Source organism: Carlito syrichta, unplaced genomic scaffold (assembly GCF_000164805.1).
Source record: "Carlito syrichta isolate Samal-C Ts95f unplaced genomic scaffold, Tarsius_syrichta-2.0.1 Scaffold155284, whole genome shotgun sequence".
Taxonomy (NCBI): Eukaryota; Metazoa; Chordata; class Mammalia; order Primates; family Tarsiidae; genus Carlito; species Carlito syrichta.
Window position 1 is genome coordinate 131,111 of NW_007099380.1, and position 24,550 is coordinate 155,660.

The window sequence follows — 24,550 nt, forward strand, 5'->3', positions numbered from 1 at the left end:
GAGAGAGAGAGAGAGAGAGAGAGAGAGAGAGAGAGAGAGAGATTGATTCCCTGGCCTGGAATAATAATGGCATTAATTATGACAAACTTTTCAAATGCTCAAATGTATGTGTCTAACTTTAAAAGCCATAGGTCTTGATTTTTAGGCCCAGCTCTGGAATAACCCGTTTAAGGACCACTGGGCAAGTTGCTTTTACTCTTTGAGGCTGCATCAGGCCTAAGGGTGCAGGTCCCAGAGCAAAGTAGATCAAGGTTTGGTTATCAATCTTGCATACTCTTGGGCCTCATCTGTTAAAAGGGTATTTTAACAGGGAGTTACATCTTTTGAGGTAGCTACTGTTGGCAGAGCATGCAGCATGGTGCATGGGACATGGGAAATGATTGATAATACTAGACACCTGCATTTTCAACTGCCAAATTTTCTAACCTGCCCTCTGTACCGGCTGTTCTAAAAATGGGTCAAGGGACTCAGTGAGAAAACACTTTGCGATGTAAGTGGTACTTTACAAATGTAAGGTGATATTATTAAATTATCGTCATGGTTATTGCTTTGAATGCTATGATAGTGAGCTAGTTTTCATAGAAGCGCTTCTGTAGGCTCTTTGGCTAACAGGTGATTCGATTTGAAAGGCTATCTTCTATGCAAGAGTGTAGTCACAGTTTTGCTTTGAAAAGCTGAGCCTCTCAGCACTGGAACAAATAGGTCTATTATTCAGTGAGGATTAATTAGCTGTCGGGCATTATTAAACGTTCTCCCTCTCAAGACTCACGTGGAACCGGAAACTGTGAAAGTGAGCAAGAGGTAATCACTGCACAGAGAGAAGGAAGAAAGACACCATTGCTGGCAATGCAAATTTCAAGAGCAGAGCATGTTAGTAAATTGCAGTCTGATTCACATTGCGTCAGCTTATCCTCTTTTGGAGTCATTGTTTGGAATCTACAGTCTTCAGGGCTGCCTGACTTTTTTCTTCTTACCCCTGGGATCAAAAAGGAAAGGATGCCGGCCTTTTTAGGTCTGCATTGCAAGAATGCAAGGATGTGGATGTTATACAGAAGTGCAGAATATTTAAAACCTAGGAAGGAAGAGGAGGTGTGATTCAAGACACAGGAAGGTTTTTGTAGTTATATAGCAAATATGTCTCCTCAGTTGGTAAAATCACTCTAATAATAATTGAAAAATAACAGAGGCGCATGAAAACAGCAGCTCCAAGGGGTGATCAGGATGATGGAGTCCAGTGACCACAGACTCCTCGACTCAGCTAGCAGGGGCAAGGGTTGGAAATGCAGGTTCCTTTGGACTGCATCATTGGAGATGGGTCTGGGAATGGGCATTTTCCAGTCCTCTGCTTGACAGTGTAGAAACTAGCCTGGGAGGGAAGAAATGTGACTCATCAGCCAGGGTCACAGCTGGTTAAAAAGAAAATAAGAACCAGAAATGGGATTTTCCAACTCCTAGCTGTCTTCAGGACCTCCCTTTGCATTTACTCTGAAACCTATGTCATCAGCGTCACTGCGGTGCCACAGGGAGCAGCTCTGCTCTTGAGAGACTTCAATAGGCCTTCTGTCCTCCTCACCATAGGGATAGGAGTGTCCAGATACCTGACACCCACAGGATGCCACGGACAGGAGGTTCTATAGTAGGGTCTACAGATGGCCTCAGAGATGGCTTCCGTCCATACAGCAAGCAAGGGCAAGGTGAGGCCTGGGCAGGAGTTCACAGCATACACCTCTCAGCGGTACCTAAGCCATTTGTTTCCCGCAGGACTGCAGTGTCCTGAGAGCAAAAGATGTGTCTTAGTCCTGTGGCATCACCAGCACAGTGTCTGCCACTTAGCAGGTATTGGTGAGTTGCTTGTAGAACGAATATAACAGTACAAAAAACATAAAAAGAAAAATAATATGAATTTTCTCATATATATGCCCACTATCAGTCAGGGACAATAATGGCCATGATGATGATGACATGAATACTAAAACAACAGCAGGGACTAACATGGAGTGCTTTCTGTGAACCAGTACCACAGCAGCTAGGTTCTTTCCTACACATGACATATTACTGAATCTTCACAACAATCCCATAAGTAGCACCTATCGGCATCCCTGTCACACAGGGAGATGCTGGAGGCGCAAGATACTCAAACACAGTTATGTGACACACAGTGACATTTCTTTTTTCTTTTTTTCACAGTGACATTTCAATCAACCACAGACCACATATGCCACAGTGGTCCCACAAGCTCACAATACTGTATTTTTATAGTGCCCTTTCTATGTTTGGACACATAAATACTTACTATTTTGTTATAGCTGCCTACAGTATTCAATATAGTCACAAGCTGTGCAGGTGTGTAGTCTACAAGCAATAGGGCACAATACAGCCCAGGTGTGCGGTAGGCTGTGCCAACTAGGTTTGTGTAACATACTCTAGGTTGTGTGCATGGGCAGAGTCACCTCAAGGCACATTTCTCAGAATGTGTCCCTGTCAGTGAATGATGCTGACTGTCAAAGCCAAGGCCACCAGACAGAAAGTAATGGAGGCAGAACCCTAGCTCAAGCTGGACTGTCTACACACAACTCAGGCTCGACTCTCCAGTCCCATAGCCTCTGTGCCTTTCAAGCATCCAGGCTGGGTCTAGGACTCTTCTCCCATGCTGTTGTCCAGGGTGGAAGGCACCGGCTGACGAGAAGAAAGAGAACAGCCAGTGCTTGCTGGCATCTGAACACACGTGCCGGTCAGTATGGAACGCACACCCAACAGCCTGGCATGGAGGCCGGCAAAGAAATTGTGTTCAATAAGCATCTGCTGGATGTACAGATGAGCAAATACACCAATGAATTAATGAACAAACAAAGAAGAGAGCTAATCGGCATACAGTGACCGTCTAGTTCCCACTTGCTGCCTTGCAGCCCGGGGTGGGAACCACTTTTCCCCAGATACACTTCATAGTCTACCTTCTCAGTTTTTGGTGTGCACTAGAGCAGCTGGTGTCTGAAATCACATCTTTTATGCAGCTGTGAAAGCCCCTTGGGCTAGGGCTGGTCCCAACATGTGCCTGCTTTATTGCTCACATTGGACATGTTCAAAATGAAACCGTCATCCAGTACTAAGCCAATTCACCCTGTGTCTAGAGAGCCCGCCCTTAAAAGTCCACTTTTAGAAACCCATTTCAACACAATTTCCCCGTGAGGCCTTCCCTGGTCTCCCAGGACCAAACTAATTTCTTCCTTCTTTGACCAAACCACAACCCTCTGACACTCTCTCAATGCGTTTGTCTCTCTCTATGTAGTGTCCTAGATCCAGTCATTGTACATTGGTCTTACAAGTCCTCTCTCCTAATCTGACCACGCCTTTCTGAAGGGCAGGAGGGAAGCTTTGCAGACAGAGAGCAGAGCCCAGGTACTGAGGACCAGTTTGAGAGAAAGGGCTTTCCATCCTTCTCACCTTCTATCCTCATGAAGCAGCAGGTATTGTGGTCACTAATTTGCAGACGGAGAAAGGACAGCTAACTTGCATGCTCCAAAAGGTTAAGTGACTATGTGACCCTCTGGTAAGTGGCAGAACTTGAATCCAGGCCACGGAGGCTTTGAAGTTTGTATTCTGAATCACAAGACTTCAGCCTCCCATCTGACCATTCTCATCTCTGCACACTGAGGACACAAAGTGCTCAAGACATGCTAGGCTAAGACTCTAGTGACATCCGGCAGAGGCCATGTGGGCAAGTCCTCAGGGACAGAAGGACAAGCCCGGCCCTGCCATCAGGGCTTGGCATCGCTCCCGCTCCTCTGTCTGCCATCAGAGATGGACAGGTAGAGGCTCTGCCTAGGCTTCCTCCCTCGCACCCTGGGGTTGCAACCTGCAGCAGCAGCCGGCATGTAGCTGGTCTCAGAGGACCTCCCTGGCCCTGGTGGTGGCCAGGGAAGCCTCGGTGCTCACCCGAAGGGTTGTGATGGTGGCAGGGTCCCTGAGCCGGCCCTCCTCATCCTTCAGATTGTAGCCTTCGGGCCTCTTGTCGCGCTCGCTGACCTTCCACAGCTTCACAGTTTTATCTGCAGAGGGCAACCAGAGAGGGTCAGATTGCAGGAAGACACGGTGGAGGGGGTGGTAGCAGGAGAATGAGGGGAGAGGTGGAAGTCATGAGGTGAGAAGTCACTACAGAGGCTGGCTTGCTAAAGCGCCACCCTGCGTAAATCCCTGTGTGGTTTAAGACAGAGCTTATACATCCAAACAAAATCATATAGTGAGCCAAGAAAAATGGTTTTCCCTGCCAATGGACACTTAAGTCTATAGCATATATATTAATTTAGCTCATTCAATAAAAACAATTTACTGAACAATGAATAATAAGAGTATCCTTGTACACAGAGCTTTCTATGTCGCCTTGTGATCACTTTACATGAAGAAATGAATTGAACAGCCATGAGAGCTCCAAGAAGTCAGTCGTATTTTAGCACACACTTCCCTGGCCGTGCATGCAAAGGCCCTTTCTGGCTGGTACTCACTACCCTCTTGACCTTTCTGACCTCCCTGGCCTTCTGTCTCCTATGCTCCTGCTGCTCCTGCCTCCTCACTGTTTCCTGTGCACATGGCGTCTATTCCGACCTCAGGGCCTTTGCACTTGCTGGGCTTGCTGCAGGAACGCTCTTCACTCTCTTTTTCACTACTGGCTTCTTCACTTTGCTCCTGCTGGTCAGGTCTCAACCTCAGAGAGGCTAACTGAGACCTCCATGCAAAGGCCGTCCTCACCCCTCATTCTCTACCCCTTCTCCTGCTGCTTGGCTTGTCTTCATAGTCTACTTCATGGACAATTGGTTGGCTACTTATTAACTGACCATCTGTCTCACTTGAATGCAAAATTGTTGAAGGCAGGGGTTTTGTCTATCTTGCTCATCAATCTATTCCTTCGGCACCAAGAACAGTGCCTGGAACCCAGTAGACGCTCAGCAGATGTGTTGGATGAATGAACGAATGTCATCTGCACAGCGTACTTCTTTTCTTTCTTTCTTTTTGAGTCGAGGTCTTGCTCTGTCACCCGGGCTGGAGTGCACGATCGTGGCTCACCACAGCCCCAACTTTCTGGGATCAACCTCTGGAGTAGCTGGGACTAGAGGTGTGCATCACCATGCCCAGCGAATTGCTGGTCTCACTATGTTGCCTAGGCTGGTCTCCAATTCCTGGGCTCAAGCGATCTCCCCACCTCAGTCTCCCAAAGTGCTGGGATTACAGGCATGAGCCCTGCCACACACGCATGTTTCTATACTCAGGGAAATAAAATGGTAAGGAGCTAAATCACAGGGCTCCTTTCTTCTGGCTGTTTCCATGGAGTCTCCAGCTAGAAACCACCTTTGCATTGCCTCAGCACTTTGTACCATTTTGTGACACCTGTCACTCTCCAAGCATTAAAACAGAGATGAGAACTCCCACGCCTCAGGGGCCAGGCAGGCTTGGGAATGAGTGAAAGGAGCCAGGGATGCTGGGGAGCTGGAGATGGCACGCCCACCTGCAGGTGTTTGATTCCACTTTTTAAAGGAAACAAGTTTGAGCCAAACAAATCATGTCTGCAGAAAAAAATGCAGAACATCTAGCTCCGTCTGAATTTCAGTTAAACAATAAATACGTTTTTTAGCATAAATTTATCTCACATAGTTCAACCTCACAAATAGAGATATTTAGTTTCTCTGTGCCTCAGTTTCTTTATTTGTAAGTTGAGGAGCATAGTGTCTTCCTCATGGGTCTCTTAGGAGGATTAGATACATCACGGCATGCAGAGTGTTTAACACAGTTTTAGGCTTCTAATAATGGACCACAAATGGCAACTTCTACTAGAATTAGCAATTGGGCAACTATTCTGCAATACTAAAATGTTGCTCAGACAGCTTTAGCTTCATCGCATGATCAGGTCAGCACGTATCCTCCTTCTGTTCCTCCCTGTAAAACCATCAGGGCAGAGCTGTCTCCCAGGGCTTCCTCTCTCTTGCCTCCACCCCTGGCTCCTCACTACCCACCACTCACAACTCTCACGCCTTTGAGAGGAGAGCTTTTGCAAACAGGAGATGTGGATCACAGCCCTGCTCCCTTGAAGCTGTCAGAAACAAATGCCTTGTTCTCAGAGGTTTTAACGCACCGTTGTGAAATGGGCTTTCAGCGGCAGATAGGTCGCCTGTTTTCTTGTATGGGCATCACTTGGGCTGGTCATGTCTGCGGACACGCCCAGCAAGGCTGCCACGTGTATGATTTGTGCACTCTGAACCGAGCACTCAACCTGGCTGGGGCAAAAGGAGAGTCTGCTCCATAATGAACTGCTTTTTAGGGTGAGAAATGAACATGGGCCACATTTGTATAGTCACGTGATTAGCTCCTCATCAGCTGTGACTCAGAACACCAGAGTCAGGGAACTTTGACACCAAATATTTTCTGATAGTTGACTTTGGAATATATCCATCCTGTTGCAAGGTAATTTTTTGTCTTTTTTTTTTTTTTTTTTACCATGAATGATAAATTATTATACAGAGAAACAGATAAATCATGGGTCTAACATAAAGAATAAAGATGACATATCATCTATCCAGTCAGGGATAATAATTATCAAAATTTTGCATAAATCTTTGTAGTATTTTCTCTATGCATTTTTTTGGCAGATACAAACCTGTAATAATATTGCATATACAGTTTTGTATTTTCTCTTTTTATTATACAAGTGATACATATCATAATTTAAAAATAATTATAAAGGTTAAAAAAACCCTCCCTTAATTCCACTAGACAGAGATAACTATTACGAACATTTTGTGTATATTCTTTCACTATATTTATGTATACAATTATTTAACTGTCTTTAGAAAACATAACATGCTATATATAGTTTATAATATGGATTTTGTTTAATCATATATGTATACTGATACCTATCTCTGTAAATATGCTTATAGGGATACTATGTATTATATATGCGATAAGAGAGTATATACAATTTAAAATAGTGATAATTTGCTAACAACTAAAGGTCTAATAGTAGGAGACTCATTAGTAAGTTCTAGAAGAGTCATACAAGGGAATATTATGCAGTCATTGGAAATATTATGGTATTTTAGAAGAAAAGTAGGAAGATATTCCTGTTATTACACATGATGCTATTAAATAAAGATCTGGTTACAGAATAGCTTAGTAGAATATATCACAATTCTGTTAAGAAACAAACAGATTTATCCATGCTCTCTGCCTTTTTCTTTAAAAGACATGAACAGTATTTTTTTTCTGGTTGAGAACATTTTATTACTCATTTTGCTTTTCTGTATTTAAAACATTTTTTTGGCAACAAGTATATACTGCTTTCATAGCAAGAGAAATAAGTTCAGCATACCTTTCCTTCTCATCATAGGTTTTGGCAGAAGTAGAAAACTAAGTAAAGCAATATGGTTTCATATGGCAAATGATTTGGAAGTCTAGATTCACAATTGAATGTTGGTTTTATTTTTCATTAACAATTGTATGGTTGAAGATATATTTAAGTAGAAAATAAACCTTGTTCCCAACTATAATGGGATAACCACAATTTTAAAAAAGATAATTGATGGTAAATTCAATCCAACTCCCCATGGTTGGCTTGCCTGGAGTCATTCTTGACTTTATTATCACACAATTTTTCTTGACTCAGTATCTTGCTTGAAGCTTTGTGGATAAAAAGAGTCTAAGGAACATGCGGTTGTTAATATGAGTAATGACTTTTTCTTTCTTCTGGCTGCTTCTCTGAGTAGTTTATCATCACTTGTGGCAGCTTTTAAACACAATCTTATCATCTATCTTCATTTTCTCTTTTGTACAGTAATTCCAATTGTCTTCCATTAATTTTTGCATGTTAACCTATTTGGCCTAAGGGGGATTTTCAACCTCAATATTAGTATAAAAAAGAAAATCTCATAAGAACATGGGAGTTTTTCTGATAAGAATCATTTTGAGATGCTGTCAGCATATGAAATAGCATCCCAAATGGGAAGATAATATCCTTGTTAATCAAAAAACTATTTAAAAACTCAATTAACAGAACATTATGCTATATAATTAATCTTCATGGTATTTCACTGTTTTCTTTCCCATCCCCCAACAAAGTAGTAGTTAATAAGTGCTTGAATTTTAGTGCAATAATCAATAGGCTACATTTCATAAGATAAAGTAAGCTAGCTATAGAAGATAATCAGACACTTTTCTTCTGCCTGAAGTAATTAAGTAAAAATCATCAAAAGTCTCTTTTATTCTGAGTAGTGTTGAATCTGCAGAGCCTTTCAGTGAGACTTAAAAGCAAAATTAAAAGGAAAGAAATTGAACCAAATGTATGTGTTTTGGCTTCCAAGAAATCAGGATTGCAAAACCCGAGCAGAGCAATAAATATAGTTATGAGAAGGAATCAAATGACTTGGACTCTAGAGAAGAGATGAGTGGAGATCTTGTCATGATGAGATGTGCTTGGGTAACCTTGAGCTGGCTGCTCCAGGATTTTTTTTTTTTTATATGTCAACCTGAATCTTATAAATTTATTTTTTATTTTAAAAATGTGGGGTACAATTCAGGGTTAGGTATACAAATGTTCATTATGCAAGGTACCTTTGTTGATGAGGTGTGCCCCTACTCCCCTGGCAGTTTCCCTCAACTGCCAATGCCCCCCCACCGCTGCCGACAGTTTCCCACTACTGCCAATATTGCCCCCTCCCAGCAATTTCTCACTACTGCCAATCCTTTTCTTATAGTATTACGATAATCATTCAAGGCCTGCTTATGAGTGGGAATATGTGCTACTCAGTTCTTTGTTTTTAGAACTGTACCCTAGTTTCACATTTGAGGGATTAAAAAACGTCCCCCTCTTCCCCCATAAGATTAATATCAGACTCAGTGTAAACACTTGGAAAATTAAAATGATAAAAGGAACAAATTTACAAATCACCCATGATGCACAATCAAAAACCAATCACTATGAATCTTGTGGTGTGTTTCCTTCCAGTCTTTAAAAATATTCATGTAGTTTGATCACATGATGTACATTGTGTTTTTTTCCACTTGATGTGAGCATTTCCCTTTCTTTTTAAATACTGAGTATAGGTAAAAAGCAAATCCTTTGCTTCTTGATTTATCTTTAAATGTGTACTCCTCATAGACTCACATACTGGATGAAACGAATCTCCCCAGTTCATGTACCAGTTCAGGGAGAGATTGTTTATTTTTTATGTACTAATCCTTTTAATTGTTATGCTGTTCAATTAGCACCCTTTAATTTAGGACTTTATTCCAAATTGTTTTGAGCATAGATGGCTTCTTTTAACAAGGATTTAGGAACCTGGAGTAGGTAATTCCACTGTATGATGACTCATCCGGTGAATTCGTAATTTGTTTCTCTAATCAATCCCCAACATCCTCTCTCTCTGCTCTACTTATATCTACTCTTTCATCCAATGATATGAGTATAGAGAGAGACAGAGAAAGAAACCACGCTTGATCAGCTTTTTTTTTTTTTTTAAATAAGGTCCCTATCTCTTCTTGACTTGTGTTCCCATCTTAGAACTTCATTTTGTCTGGGAGGCACACAGTCTCCGCTTTACAGACCCAAAATATATTCAGGGGTTAATAAAATCTATTCAATATGCCAGCCTCACAGAGGCAGCACGTTGAGCTTCCTGAAACGTATTCCCAAAATAACATCCAGTGAATCTTAAGACAGGAAGCCACATTCTAACAACACCTGCAAATAATCTACATTAGTTGAAAAGTACAGATAACGGGCCTCACATAATTGAGTCACAAATCTGATAGTTTTTAAAAGAACAGTTACTATTTACTGAGGACCTATTCAATGTGTGTACCAGGTACTACGCTAACATTTTGCAAGTGCTGTTTAAGTTTTTCAACAGCCCACGAGCTACAAAGGAAAACCTAGGCTAAGAGAGATTGAAATATATAGTTTGGTCGACTATGTCTCTGAAAAAACTGAACAGAAAACGTCCCTTCCACATACCATTAGTAGACAGAAGAAAGTAAGCTGCATTCTGCTGAGGGAGCCATCTTATTTTGTTGATTTTTTCTTCTATTTCTAAACTCTTCAGGTAATCGAACTCGGGTTCATGGCTCTGGAATGTGCTGTAAACATTGTATTCACCCCTACGATGAACCTGATTTTTACTCTGGAGGGAGGAAAAAAATACACAAAAGATTAAATCACAGAAGCCAACTGCAAACTCACCAACTTCCCCCACTCCCTTTTTTTGAGCAGAGTCATAAGGGGTGAGATGAGGGCAGGACAGAGAGGGCAGCCATGGCCTTCAAGGCTTTTCATTCTGCCCCTCTGTGGTTGATATCAGCACCTCTAATATGTACACATACGTGGATTATAAGTTAAACGTGACTTCTACACAAATACATTGAAAGAGAAGTTAAAATAAGACGAGATTCTACAATCACTATAGACAGAAGTTATCTTCCTTTTTGCATGCTCACAGAGTTGCAGACACCCTTCTGAAGGAGCCATCCCACAGTGGTACTCAGAGATACTTACATCAATCTCTTACAAAGAGTACCAAGCTGTAGCATCTGCAAATTTCACTGGCCTTTTAAGATCTCACCAGATCCTCGCAGAATCTCTGAGAGGTAGGCAGGGCCAGAGATATTAAACGACATCTCCAAGGTCTCAGCTCATAAGGAGCAGATCTGGACATCAGACACCATTCCCACCCCTTTTCCCCCACTTGAGTGACAAGGCAGGCAGGAGCTCAGAGAGGCTACCTGCATCGTGAAGCCGATGGAGAAACTTTACTTCTGGCTCTCCCTTAGCAACAATTATGCCAAAAGCAAACAGCAGGAACTAAATAAATGATGAGAGGAGAGAATGAAATAGAAAGGCAGGGGTCTGCAGAAAAGGGTAAGATAAAGAAGAAAGGATGAGAGGAGGAAAAAGAGGGTGTGAAGGAGAAAGAGAAGGGTAAAGGTGAAGGCAGGTTTTATTGTAGGAATTTTGGGTCTTATTATCAAGAGCTTCAAGATTCAGGCTTTGGAAAACTGTGCTCAAAAATCAAAATTCAAGTCTCATTAAATTTTTTTTTTTTTTTTTTTTTTGAGTCAAGAGTCTCACTCTGTTGCCCAGGCTGGAGTGCAGTGGCACGCTCATGGGCACTGTAGTCTGGATCTGCTGGGCTCAGGCAATCCTTCTGCCTCAGCCTTCCAAGTAACTGGAACTACAGGTGTGTGCCACTATGTCCAGTAATTTTTTTGATCCACTGTGGAGACGAGGTCTCACCAAGTTCCCCAGGCTGGTCTTGAACCCTGAGCTTAGGCGATCCTCTCACCTCTGCCTCCCAAAGTGCTGGGATTACAGGCTTGAGTCACCATGCCTGGCTAAATTTGATTCTTAATAAAAGACTCAACTTAAAAATGTATATTCCTGGGTGGACATAGAACATTCAAACCCAAACCTCCACTGACCGAAGGGCAACTGTGATGACCCCGGGCGTGGGCTGCGTCTGTGTGGACCCCGGGGTGTGCTCCTCAGAACTTCCTCACAAGCTGCCCGCAGAACTCAGAGGCAGCGCCCTGAGGACAGCACAGGGCATTGTCTCTGGGGTCTTGGGTTTGGTGTTCACTTTAATCCCAAGACTCGCCACAAAGCTCAACACTTAACTGTTATGTTCTTTATCCTCAGAGACACTTCTATTTTTTTTGAGTTTGGAGTCTCACTCTGTCCGTCACCCAGGCTGACACTCACAGCCACCACAGCCTTGACCTGCTGGGCTCAGGAGATCCTTTTGTCTCAGTCTCCCAAGAAGCTGCGACCACAGGTGCACGCCACTGCACCTAGCTAATTTCTGAAAAAAATTTATTGTACAGATGAGGTCTCGCCAAGTTGCCCAGGCTGTTCTTGAACCTGTGGACTCAGGCAATCCTCTCACCTTGGCCTCCCAAAGTGCTGGGATTACAGGCGTGAGCCACTGCACCCGGCCTGGCACTTCTCCTTATTGAACAAAACCACCCTGCTTTGGAAAATGTGTCGTTGTAATTCTACTAATGAATCAGGCTCTCCAAGTATTTCAGTAAATGAAAATAGGTGAAACCTATAAATAGCCAAGGGACAGTGTGGAACACAATATTTCTGGCTACATGGGACTGGAGTAACATGCTGAAAGACCTCCTCTTCCTACTTATCATCGCTGGGAGCCTAATTGGGTTAAAACAAAACAAAACAAAAAACACCACCAACAAAAAACAGAAAAGAAAACAACCAAACAAACAAAAAAACAGAAAAGAAGGCCTGACAAATCCGTATTCAAAAGACTTCAATACTGACATACTTGTGACTATCCTTCTTATTTACAGAGAGAGCCGGTCCACCTTAACGATAAATGGATAAGAGCGTTGATTTGCTACCATCCAAATCAGACTGTCAAGTGTGTGTAGTATGTGCCAGACCAATTAGCACTAGGCGGCTTTGGAAAAGCAGGAAAAATTCCAGGTCACGAAGAGCTCTGAGCATCGACTTGCCAACCACATTTGTGTGTTTCCAGGGCCAAGGGAACAGGCTCAGTGCCTGATTTAATGCTGAACGCTTGAATTTATACAGAACCCCGAGGGATGATGATGCCCTTATAGAAATTAATTGCAAATAATGTGCAATTACCAAATATATCACCTCTAAATGAGGCTTTCCTTTTTGGAGGGGACGTGTAACAAAAATGGCTTTGAGGCACAGAGCAGGCTCTAAATTGCTAGGGAAGTCTCTTGTGAAACCCTCCTCTGACACTGGCTTCCCTCACGCCTCTGGGTGCTGGCTGCTGGGTGGATCTTGGAGGCAGGCTGTGGCAGATGGGGGAGTTACTAGAACACAGGCTGTCCTGCTGGTAGCTCCACGGCCATGCCAAGGGAGACCAAGGAAATAAAATGGGGCCAGAATTTCATTCTGACAGAACAGAGGCAGACACCAAAAACTCAATTTATATGAAAAAGAGAAACAATTCCTAGTGGAACTCAAGCCTCGGGAAGAAACAGGCTTCTTGAGATTCCCTGGAAGTTAGAGCTTCTGCTCAGAAATAGTCTTGCATACGGTGCTCAGCCCTTGAGATCTTCATGTCACCTACAGTCGTGTGTGTGTGTGTGTGTGTGTGTGTGTGTGTGTGTGTGACAGGTTGTGCTCAGACATTAGTTTGTGGGATTTCAATCCCTTTGGTAAGGTAAAATATCGTTTTCTTCTCTACTAGTCAAGTTGTCCTCTTCACATCTATTGGCAAGCAAGTTAATTTTTTTCTCCTGCATATTCCGGCAGCTCCTGAAATCAGGGGCCACTGAATTTCAATAGCTCCAGGACAAATCCCACTCAAAATGGAGAGGTTGAGCTCAGTAGACACCCACGGAATTCTACAGGTCAGATGAGAAGTGAGGTCGGTTTGAATGTGCCACATCCAAGCTTGGAGAGATAAGGCCATGCCCAGGAAAGGCTCCCTTTTAAGGTGCTTTTATGAGTCTGAATGTGGAACCGTGGATGTTAATGACTTTTTGGCAGTTTTTAGTTTGGAGCAAAGCAGCAAGGTCAAGGGCGGCACGTGAGGATTAAGGAACAGTAGGAGGCCTCCTTTAAAAAGAGAAGAAAAGGGGCATTTTGTATTCACTGCCACTTACCTCCTGCTCTCGTTGAAATATTACAACCCGACCCCCCTTGTCCCCTGTCGCTAGTAATTCTCCCGTGTGGTTGAATTCTACCGTAGAGATAATGTCAGCTGCAAAGAAGAAGACAAAGGCAATTTAAGTAACTGCACACTCACTCTGAACGGAGAGATAATAGACACACTTTTCTGTGCATTTAAGGGCTTAGGGCTTTGTCTATGCAGTGGAATTTACAGGGAGGTTATGTCCTGGGCTTGCATGTGCTAGAAGTGGCACCTGGGAATGTGCATTTCCTAGAGGCCGCACTGTACTGTGTCCTCCTGAACATCTGAGGGGACAAAAGGGAAAGGCACATCCAGGCCCTTTTGTTTTGAGTAAAAGAAAACGAGTTTCTTCACGGCTCAGGGAAACAGCAGTTTCGTCAATAATTTCTACCAACCACAGACCCTTCTCCCACTTGCAGCCTGTACCCTCAGAAGCTCCCCAGACAGGTTAGTTGTGCCTCTTCCAACTAGGGCTGAGCACTGCAGTGAAGCCGGGTAAGCAGCCTGAAGATGGAGGAGCAGAGCATGAAGAAATCACGGGGAAAGCCCTGCCAGCCAGAAAGCCAAGGAAGGACCCCACAAATGCTCCAGCTTGGCCCACGTTGCTCCTTTTCCTGTGAGCCCAGCACATCTTTCTGGAAGAGCATGGCTTATTGTGGCCCAGGAGAAGGATGCTGAGGACACAGGGTCATGGGCACAGGGCTGAGGGCGATCCCTGTTCGGTGTGGCTAATCAGAGAAAACGCACAGGCACCAGCACTCAGAACACAGATAATTGCCAAAGGAATGCCAGCCTGCCAAGTCTTTCTCGGATGCTGGTTACCCCTGAGGAACATGGACCGGTAAATTACCTATGATTGGATTTATTAGGGCTATTTTTAGAAAAATGTCAGAGGTTAATTCCCCTGCAATTACTCCCCTGCAGGGCTCCAACAATTGCTACCAAGAGTGCAAATGCGTTTAAGGGGAAAAAAAAAAAAAAAAAAAGAAGCAGGGGGATTCTGACTATGGCCTTTGATGGAGACACATTCTGGAGCTTATGTCTACGTAAGGAAAGTGAGGAGGTGGTGATCTAAGGCAGTGGCCCTAGAGGAATTCAGATCTCAAATCTAACTTTCAGGTCATTATTTCAGGATAGTATGTGTATGCCTGATTTATTCAGGGAAAAAGTGTACCATTCTCCACACAGAGCTGTCCTTTTTCTCACATGAAAACACTCCTAATGGTCACTCGTTGTGCAGAAGTAAAAAGAATAAGGCACACAAGCCTTAGTCACATTTAAAAAGATAGTTCCTGATGTCTTGTTTTGGCACCTTTTTGACTGACACAGATAGCAAATTCAAAGTCCTATAGGACCATGAGTAACATGGACGAAGAAACCAGGTAAATTCACGTCCCCTTTTAAGGGACAAGTGGCTCTTCAGCTTAAGCCAATTGGGGCCATAAAATGCTGCAGGTATTGACTGGTGTTGATATTCTGATTTCTTTCAATAGAAGAAGCAGGAAACCAGACTTTTATGCAAGAATCCCTTAAATTTTACATATTGGCAACTAATTACTTTTTCAATGCCATGAGAATTTTTAAAAATAATTTTATCTGCAGGCTAAAGATGGCCTGTGAACTTCCAGTTTATGACTTCTGGTCTATAGTGTCTTCATTTGGGAAAGACTATCCCAATCTTGTTGATGATCTAAACAGGAAATCTAGTTCATTCTCTCAGGCACACCCTCCAAAGTATGCTATTTTGCGGAAACACAAAATAGGCCTTGCAACTGCTAAGTTCCGGATCTAAGTTCAGAAGGCCCATCACATAAGGAGTGCCCATGTGTTGAGGAGTGAGAAAGTCCAGCCACCTTCCAGTGAGGGAGCCAGTCACCCATGAGTTATCTGACCACTCTCCTTCGTTATGGTTTGAGCATCTTAGCAAATTATTCTCTCATGTATGGAGGAGAGAAGGCAGGTTTCTGACATTTGCAGTTGCCTCAGAATGTCCTAAATGAAAAACACTGAGTCCTGGGATTCGCTTCCAACTTTTAGTTACTGCTTCCAGCTTTTCAATGAGTGGCTAACAAAGGGTTAATCATGGGGCTCCAGATGTGGGTAGAACCTAAAGTCAGTCTGGCAATTTCTTTTTACTTTTGGTCTCAGGCCAGGTAATAAGGAATGAATCAAGACCTCAACTGCTCAATTACAAACACTTCCTAGAGACAAAGAGTAAGAGGAAGTAAGGAGGAAGTGGTGGGGAGTCAGGCCTGGAGTTGACAAAGCCAGGCTTGTATCTTGGGGCTACATTCTGCCTATAGGAAGTGAATATCCTTCCACTGGGCAGAGTGTTGGAGTTCTGGGTGTGCTACAGGGCCCTTCCAATGAGATGTAAAAATGAGCCTTTCCCCTGGTGAAGGTGGATATCAGAAGAGAGGCAAGTAGTTTTTTCCTATTTAAGTCTTGAGCTCAATTGCCAAGAAAATGTCACAATGGCAACAAAACTTGCTTTCCTAGGGATGATACACATTATTCTTCTGCCCAGATTCTGTGAAAATGTCTTCATTCTCACTTTAAGATCCATACAGGTCAAAACAAAGTAAAATTCAAGCTCAAGTCTAAGTCACATGACTTAAGCCAGTATTATTAGAACTTTATGGGATATTAGGCATGGTCCCAGCTAATAAAAATATTTCCTTTGTTTTCCATGTGTGATCATTCTTTAGTGCAACGTCTCCCTCAAGAACTTTGTAAGAGAAAGGGTGGCTGCCATGCTAAGAGTCCGAAATTCCTGAGTCCTCTAGCAAAGACCTTGTCTTTTTTTTTTTTTTAGCTCTTCCAGTCAGGTGGTCTGAACAAGAGCTTGTTCATATCAAGCCATTAGCCTACCTCCCTCCACGGTAGCTCGAGTCAAGACCTGTTTTGAACTTTCACGTTTCCTGACTCATTTATCACAGCTCAGCCAGTGGGTACAACTGGAATACTCGACCGCTCATCCATCTCTGCCTATCTTTATCTATGACTATTTAATAATTGATACAAAACTCACGAATCACCCTGCATTCCAATTTCAGGATACTTAAACTTCCGCCACAAATACTCCTGTGTTTGCAGCATGCTCATTGGTAAAGCAGCTTGAACTGGAAAGCGTGCTGCTTGAGAGGAAGTAACTTTTGGATATGGAAAGAGGATGTGGCAGCAACAATAAGCTAGCACACTGAGAGATAACAGCTCCCTCTGAACTCACAATCAACAGAAATCACTCCACCAAGTTCAACATGGCCTTCCCCTGTAAGTTGCAAGTCTACATGACAGTCCAACATTTCACGAAATGCTCAGCCTAATCATGCTGTTGAGCAAGAAAATAGAAACTTGAGCATTTTCATCTATTCTACATAGATGGGAATAAAGTGCACACTGACTAAAACCAAACCAAACCTAACAAAACCCAAAAGCAGTTAGGACAAATGTAGTTAGAATGATTTTTAAAGGAAACCCTGGGTGGTGTGAAGTCTGTTCTGCTCCAAATCTAATCTAATTTAATCTGATTTAATCTTCACAAGATGGTGCCCTGGTAAACCCATTTCTAGTTCAATAGGCACTGTTGAGACTGAGTTTTCCTTTTTAAAAATCAATCTTGGGCATTCCACAAAAGTTCCAGACTAGTAATTTCATACAGAAGATCTCCATTTACCTGAATAATAGATAGCGACTTAGCAATTATATGCGTGTGTGAGGCTGAAGCTTTCTTCAGAGGGCTCTCCTAATCCATGCCTTAGTGTTTCACGGTATCATGATAGACTGGAAGCCACGCAATTGCAGAGAACTGAGTGGAGGTGGGCACCTGGAGTTTTAGGCAATGTACAGTTCACATGGCAAAATGATGGTTTTGATTAAATGATGACTCAGTTTAGATTTAGGATCTAAACCAAGAGTATGAGGGAGCATCTTACTGACCAGGTCACCAGTGTTGGCCTCTCAACATCAATCATAGGGATAGAAATGAAAGGGTAATGCAATTTAGCTGTCAGAAACCATTAAACATTTTATCTTTCATCTAAGAGACATTTGGCAGATAATAACAAAACGTCTTGTATCAGTTGACTAGCTCTGCCCACTCGACACTTGGTTTTATTTCTGATGATCAGGGTTGGCTCTAGGTTGTTTTTGCTTCTTCATCTAGGACAGGGATATCAGCAAGGATGAAAGATTCATAGCAGATGACAATGGTGAAATGGTGATGGTTGCCAGAAGGTTTGTGTTGAGGATCTGGGGAGTCACTTGTAGACTGTGGTGCCATGATTAATGTGCACTGGGTCTGGCAGGGACAGTAGGGGGTAGGATGTATATCATTTGTCATCTCTGCATAGAGGCTTCCAGCTAGATTGGCAATGACTTTGTGGATCATTAAACAAACAGGGGATTCTTAGGCTCCCTAGTGGGAATTAAAATGACTCCTCTCATTTACTTAAACTGTGGTCTCCTTGGGTCCTGGTTTACAGTCCAAAGTCAGCATTCATTTTCTCGGACAAGGTTTTCCTGGTAAGTTTTAATAACTGAAATAGTGCATTGGAACATAATTTCCACCAAAATATGGAGGAAAAAAGAAGTCTGGTTTTGGCCACACAAGGTAAACCCAAATGCTACTACTGGAGTTACACCTTAAAGACCTTGTTGAAAATTGTTAACATGTCATAAAATGTTTTTAAAAATCAAGCATTAAAAGAGTATATGTCAAATGAAATTTTGTTAAAGTGTTTTCATTTTAAAATGTATCTTTTCTTTTTTTTTTTTTTTTTGAGTTGGAGTCTCACTCTGTCGCCCAGACTGGAGTGCAGTGGCTGCTCCCGGCCACCGCAGCCCGACCTGCTGGGCTCCGGCGATCCTTCCGCCTCAGCCTTCCGAGTAGCCGGAATTACAGGCGCGCACTACCACGCCCAGCTGATTTTTTTATTTATTGTAGAGAGGAGGTCTTGCTGCCCAGGCAGGCCTTGAACCCGCGGGCTTAGGCAATCCACTCACCTCAGCCTCCCAAAGGCGCGAGATTACAGGCTGAGCCACTGAGCCCGGCTAAAATATATCTTTTCTAACAGGCAAAGCAACATATACATCGTTGAAACTTCCATAAATAACAAGGTGGTGCTTAAGTATAAAATGAAATTTTATTTACAATCACAGAAATAATGGTTAACTCCTACACAGACACAGAGAAAAGCCTGTCGGGGGAGTCTAAAATGGTATTGTTTTGGTGTAGGATGTAGATAATTTATTTTCTTAGTCTTTTTCTAATTTTTCAGCATTTTCTATATATATTTTCGACTGTGACAATTGGTTTTCAGACTGAATGACAGATTTTGGCATTTATCTCAATGACTTTTTAAACTTAAAAAAATGTTTTTAATTAACAGAGTACAATTCACTTTTTATGGCATATAGTTCTATAGGTTTTGATAAACACAAGGGAATTCACCAAAAAAAGGAATTCTCTTTTGGAGGGCAAGCCCCTTGTAGTATAGGCTTCCCTCCAGTAGATAAGTGTTCTAGGAATCCACGGGCATCAGTGTACCACATAGCGTTGCTGTTGTTGTGAGAGGCTGCGTTTGGCTTCAGCGAATTTGTTTTTAGAGATTCTTTCTTTTTTTTTTTGAGTTGGAGTCTCACTCTGTCACCCAGACTGGAGTGCAGTGGCTGCTCCCGGCCCCAAACGGCAGGACCCCTGTGCCCCACCTTCCTTATTCACCCAATCTTGCCCCAAGCGACTTTCTTTTGTTTCCTCAGATGAAAAAAATCCTCAAAGGGAAGCATTTTGCTGATGTGGAAGAGGTGAAACAAAAAACAGCAGAAGCACTAAAAGCCATCTAAATCAACAAGTTCAAAAACTGTTTTGAGCAGTGGAAAAAGCATCTTGATAGGTGTGTTGCATCAGATGGAGAGTATTTGGAAGGTGGTTAAAGTTTTAACATGTAAGAATAAATACACAATTTTTAATAAATAAATTCTGTTTTTTGGGTCCCCCTTGTATATATAGATGTGTGTCCACAACTGCCTCCATGATATAGAACAGTTCCATCACCCCCAGAAAACTCCTTCATAATACCCCTTTGTAGTGAACAATTCTTCAAAAGAAATCAAATTTTGAGAATAAAATGAGCTGACATACAAGAGCTTCTAAGGGTTAAAAATGTTGAGCAAAACATAGAGGCTTAATATTGCTGGTCTCTACAGATGCGGGTCAACTCAATTTGGAGCCAAGAATCCTTTTCTTACTATACAGAGTAAAATATTTTGTTTTTAATTATTTGACTGTTCAGATATTATCACGATTTAGAATTATGGTTGTTTTTTTTTTAAGTATTAAGAAGCTTCCTCAATATATTTTTGTCAACCTGCATCACAAACTTGCTTACGCATGAAGTTTTCTGCCTCTTCACCCAGGCCGTTTGTCTTTTCATGGAACACTGTTTTAGTTCTTGGATCTGTAGGGTTGCCTTCCTGACATTACATCTCATATTTATTTAGCTTGGTTCTAGTGATGAAAGTAGTAAAGATACAATTCCGATTAGCAGCCACAAGTATATCTAATTTTGCTTACTAATTTCAACTTATTGGCAGAAGCTACCTGTTGAGAAGAATCCTGAGGTCATATCTGGTCTTGATAGGAGAGTGCTGTGATCAATTAGTAATGTCTGCCATGGGCACAGACAGGGAAAGAGGCACCACACATGCCACATGCTTGTTATCCCTGACCTTCTGTTTATAATACATACTTTCTGTCTGATTCAGAATTGTCTCCTCTGTCACCCAACCAGAATCTAATATTTGGATACTGAATCCTTTTCCTTTCATTTGAATATAATTAATTCTGTGCATACTGGTTTTTGCTTCAGCCTGGGGCTAGCACTCTTCTCACATGAATGAATGCAGGTAGAAGTGTTCAGTAACTTTAATTCCCAAGATCTTATCAGAACTGCTGCTCTCTAGGTAACCACAAGTACCATGTTGGAAGATGGGCACTGTTTAAATGTCAGTGTGCCCCGTAGACCAAGCTCATTAATGACAGGTGATATGTTGCAGCAGATGCTCTTGATTGGCTGCTCCTATCCAGTGCCTTTTTTCTTTGCCTGTCTTTCACTGTCCCACTGTCAATACTTGTTTCTTAGTCTTCCTTGTGGCTGGGGTAACCATGTGACCCAGATCTGGCCAATGAAGCAAAGAGGAAAGTCTGCTGGTGGGGGAGGAAAAAGGAAAGAGATTCTGGGAAATATTTTTCTTCCCTGAATACAGGAAGTTAAGTGAGGGGAGACCTTCTGGCTGGACTTACTACTTCCTTGCCTCCTGCCTTTGTATGGGTTCTATATGTTCATGACATGTGGAGCTGTGGCAGCCATCATGTGACCATGAGGTAACAAAACTAAGGACTTTAGAAGGCTAAGAGACTGAGTATGACAGATGGAAAAATGGTGACATCACTGGGCAGCTAAAGCCTTCCTTAAGGACAGCCTGTGTCTGGACTTGTTAACCAAACACTTGGCTTAAACCACTGTTAGATTTTTTTTTGTTACATTCATCCAAAGGCATGCCAATAGACGTGTTTTTCCATCTTTGTTTTTCTCATAGCACTTTGCACACGGGCCAGATTATGAAAGCATGCTGAATTGGAAAAAATGGTCTCTTGCCCTGCAACCTCCTTGCACAGACTCTCATGTGCACATTTCATTTCACTCTACTATACAACCAATTTCCTTCTTGCTTGCTTGGTTCCCAGTTTTAAGATGGCTTGTGTTTGTTTCTGCCTTTCTCTGCTGTGGAGATGGTGCATTATGTCCCAACCATTCAAATATGAGCACAGCTTCCTGGGATAGAATGCCAACCCAAATTGTCATGGTGTTTATCATAAAATTATGAGTTCAAAAAGACCTGGCTACGCCCTCCTAAGGAGCCAAGCTCTCCCTGCTAATGTGCAGGAGGGTCCCACGTTTGCTGAGCTGTGAACACCCAGATGGTGAGGAACAGACAAATGATGAGAGCTGTACAGTTCCATTAAGATGCACATAGCTTCCCCGTGCTGGCCAGGTCTCCAGCACCAGCCAGGATTGAGGCCACTCGGGGACAGTGGGTTGATGGAAAGTGCCGTTTACTCAAAACAAGCTCATGCAACACAGACTCCTAGAAGAGAGAATTTTCCCATAGTTGAAGCAAAACTTGCCTAAAGGGCAAAGGAATCGAATACTGTAAGTCTGTGAGTCAAGAAAAATCCAGTGGGAAATTGACAGCAGCCAAGACTTGCCTGCATGCCTGTGTGGTTTCTTCTGGAATCTGCTGTTAAAGTGTCTACCATCTGTCACCCAGTCTTTCAAAAAGCTGAGGAGTAATTAACTGCTCAGGCAATACAAAGCTCTGCCAATCATTCAGGTCTATCATCTGCACACCATGGGACAACTACGGCCAGCCCCAAAGTCAGTAGGACTACAGGTTCAGAGTGAGAATGGTCTCACATCTGTAGGGGAGCAGGAGTCCTTGGGCAGGATGCGTGCCACCAAACACACATATCATGGTGTCTGGCACATCTTCGGTCAGGAATTTTGCTGTGCCGGAAGCTCTGAGGTCAGTAAGACATGGTATCTGCTTTGTGAAAGCTAACATTCCCTCATCTTTGGAGTTGGGTCAAATGCCACTTCTTGAAAAAGCCTTGCATGACTCCTCTCCCACCCAGCAGTTCCCTTTGTCATGCTCTTCATGCTCCCCACACTTCCTTCATAAATCCTTGCTACTCACGGCTAGTACTTCTCGCAATGGTGTTGGAATTATTTAAAATGACTGCCTCAGTCTCTAGTTTGTAAGCTCCACAAGGAAACACCCCTGAACCCTCATGTCTTTGCATACAACAGATGCTTCTCGATCTTCTTCAACGGATTGCAGAATGAGAGCCAGAGAGAGCCAATACCAAAGGGGAACAGCAGCTAGAGAATGGATAACCCTAACAAAGTATCAACAATCAAAACGTTTATGCTGGGTAGATACTGACATTTACCTCAGGGGTGTGAAGCAAGGGAAAGTTCTTATTTGGAATAGTGTTTGATGACTTTAGAACTGGATAGATGGATCAGTAAAGAACAAGATGTATCCTAAAAAGCCTTTGCAGCATGGAAGAAGTTTCAGGGTCCCATGAATCACAGGAAGGAAAAGCAAATGGGTTGGGGAAAAGAAGGCACAAGGGTAGGGGCTATATGAGAGAGGACTTGGAAGTGGTAATGAGACAGCCAAAGTGGATTTTGCGCAAATAGGCCTGAGAAAAAAGGACAGTATGCAATGAACACCTATTATGTGTATGTCACTGGGCTGGGAACCAGGAATACACTACCACACAAAAATCACTGGTGTTTGCCCTTGTGTGGCTTTCAGTTTAGATGACTGGGAAATAGTTGGTAGACTGGAATATAATAAAAATGATGGAAGAAGGTTGCTCAAAGATAACAGAAGTCTTTGAGCCACAGGGTAGAAATTCTTTTTTTTTTTTTTTTTTTTTTGCCTAGGGAAAAGTAGGAAGTCCCTACTAGAACTCAGGCATAACCCTGTATTCAAGAAATCTCCTTTGTTTCTCTAAAGGACAAATTGAATATTAAATGCAATATGTCTCTTTGCTAAACTCTGGATGGGCCTAAATAAATGAATAAAGAACAGGGTACAAAGAATTTGGATTTTTCTTTCTCAAACATGAGGTCTCCATGTCAAACAAAATAAAGATGTTGCTAATAGTTTACAGGGTATTGCATTATGTTGGTTTTTCCATATTCTTAACAAAGAAAATGGAAAGCATTAGAGCCTAGTGTGCCAATTACACTTCTATCAATCACTTAGTATTTCTCTCTCTCCCTCCTCCCTTCCCCGTTCTGGTTTCTGCCTAGGAGTTGTGGTGTTTTTAAAGAATATTAACAAATATTACTCTCTTTTAGATAATGTGCATATTTTAAAGCATGAATGCAGTACTAGTACTAGACACACAGCAGGTAAACAGCGAAGATAGAATGAATAGACTGGTGTTGATTTTCAACAGCAGCAGGACCCAATCTTTAATAAGTATTCATCAGGATAAAGGCACTACAGTACACACCTACTGATTTTTTATATCTACTGAAAATGGGATGTTTGAAAAATCTGTTATATTTGAATTTGTGGTCATGTAGCAGTTTAGATAACAATGAATAATATTAGATGTAGAAAAATCAGGAAAGACTCAATGTTGATCCATTTGTTCACTCAACATGCATGAATGCATGAATCCAGCAGCTATGTGTCAACTACTATTCCAGGTACTGGAGATACGTCAGTCAAAAATAAATAAAGTATCTGTCTTCATGGACCTTATATTCCAGTTGTGGAGAAAAGACAATAATCAATGAACATAATCAATGACATCACACACCATGTCCTCCAGGAAGCAAGCAGAGCTGAGTAAGAGAGGTGGGCTGTCTGGAGTTTGGAGGGAGGTTGTGACTTAGATGGGGGTGGTTGTAGAGGCTTCCCCAAGGACTCTTGAGGAAAGCAAGAGTGCTCACTCCAGGCAACTATAGTAAGAGTGCTCCAGAGAGAGGGAACCAACCATGAAAGGCCCCAAGAGGGAATCGTGCATGTGTCAAGAGCTCAGCGTGGCTACAGCAGAGTGAGCAAGGAGAAACTGAGGTAGGAAAAATGAGTGCCTCAGATAACAGAGTCATGTAGAACACAGCAAACATTTTCGCTTTTTCTACAAGTGAAGTGGGCACAACAATGTGAATGTGCTCAATGCCACCAAACTACACCAAAAATGGTTCAAATGGCAAATGTTATGTATATTTTACTATGATAAAAAAGTGAAAGGGACAGCTGTAGGAGGGATTAAGTGTAGGAGTGATACGGGA

The 24,550-nt window shown here is 42.5% G+C and overlaps 1 protein-coding gene across 2 annotated transcripts in view; it reads right to left on the reverse strand.

The window, feature by feature from the left end:
• The window catches only part of LOC103252361 (serine/threonine-protein phosphatase 2A 55 kDa regulatory subunit B beta isoform), a 281,419-nt gene that overhangs the window by 90,361 nt on the left and 166,508 nt on the right, over positions 1–24,550 (reverse strand). For both annotated transcript variants that reach the window (XM_008050989.1, XM_021709060.1), the window contains 3 exons: positions 13,642–13,739; positions 9,998–10,163; positions 3,934–4,046 (listed from right to left, as the gene is read on the reverse strand). In XM_008050989.1, coding sequence (XP_008049180.1) covers positions 3,934–4,046; positions 9,998–10,163; positions 13,642–13,739 — 377 coding nt within the window. The remainder of the gene's footprint in view (positions 1–3,933; positions 4,047–9,997; positions 10,164–13,641; positions 13,740–24,550) is intronic.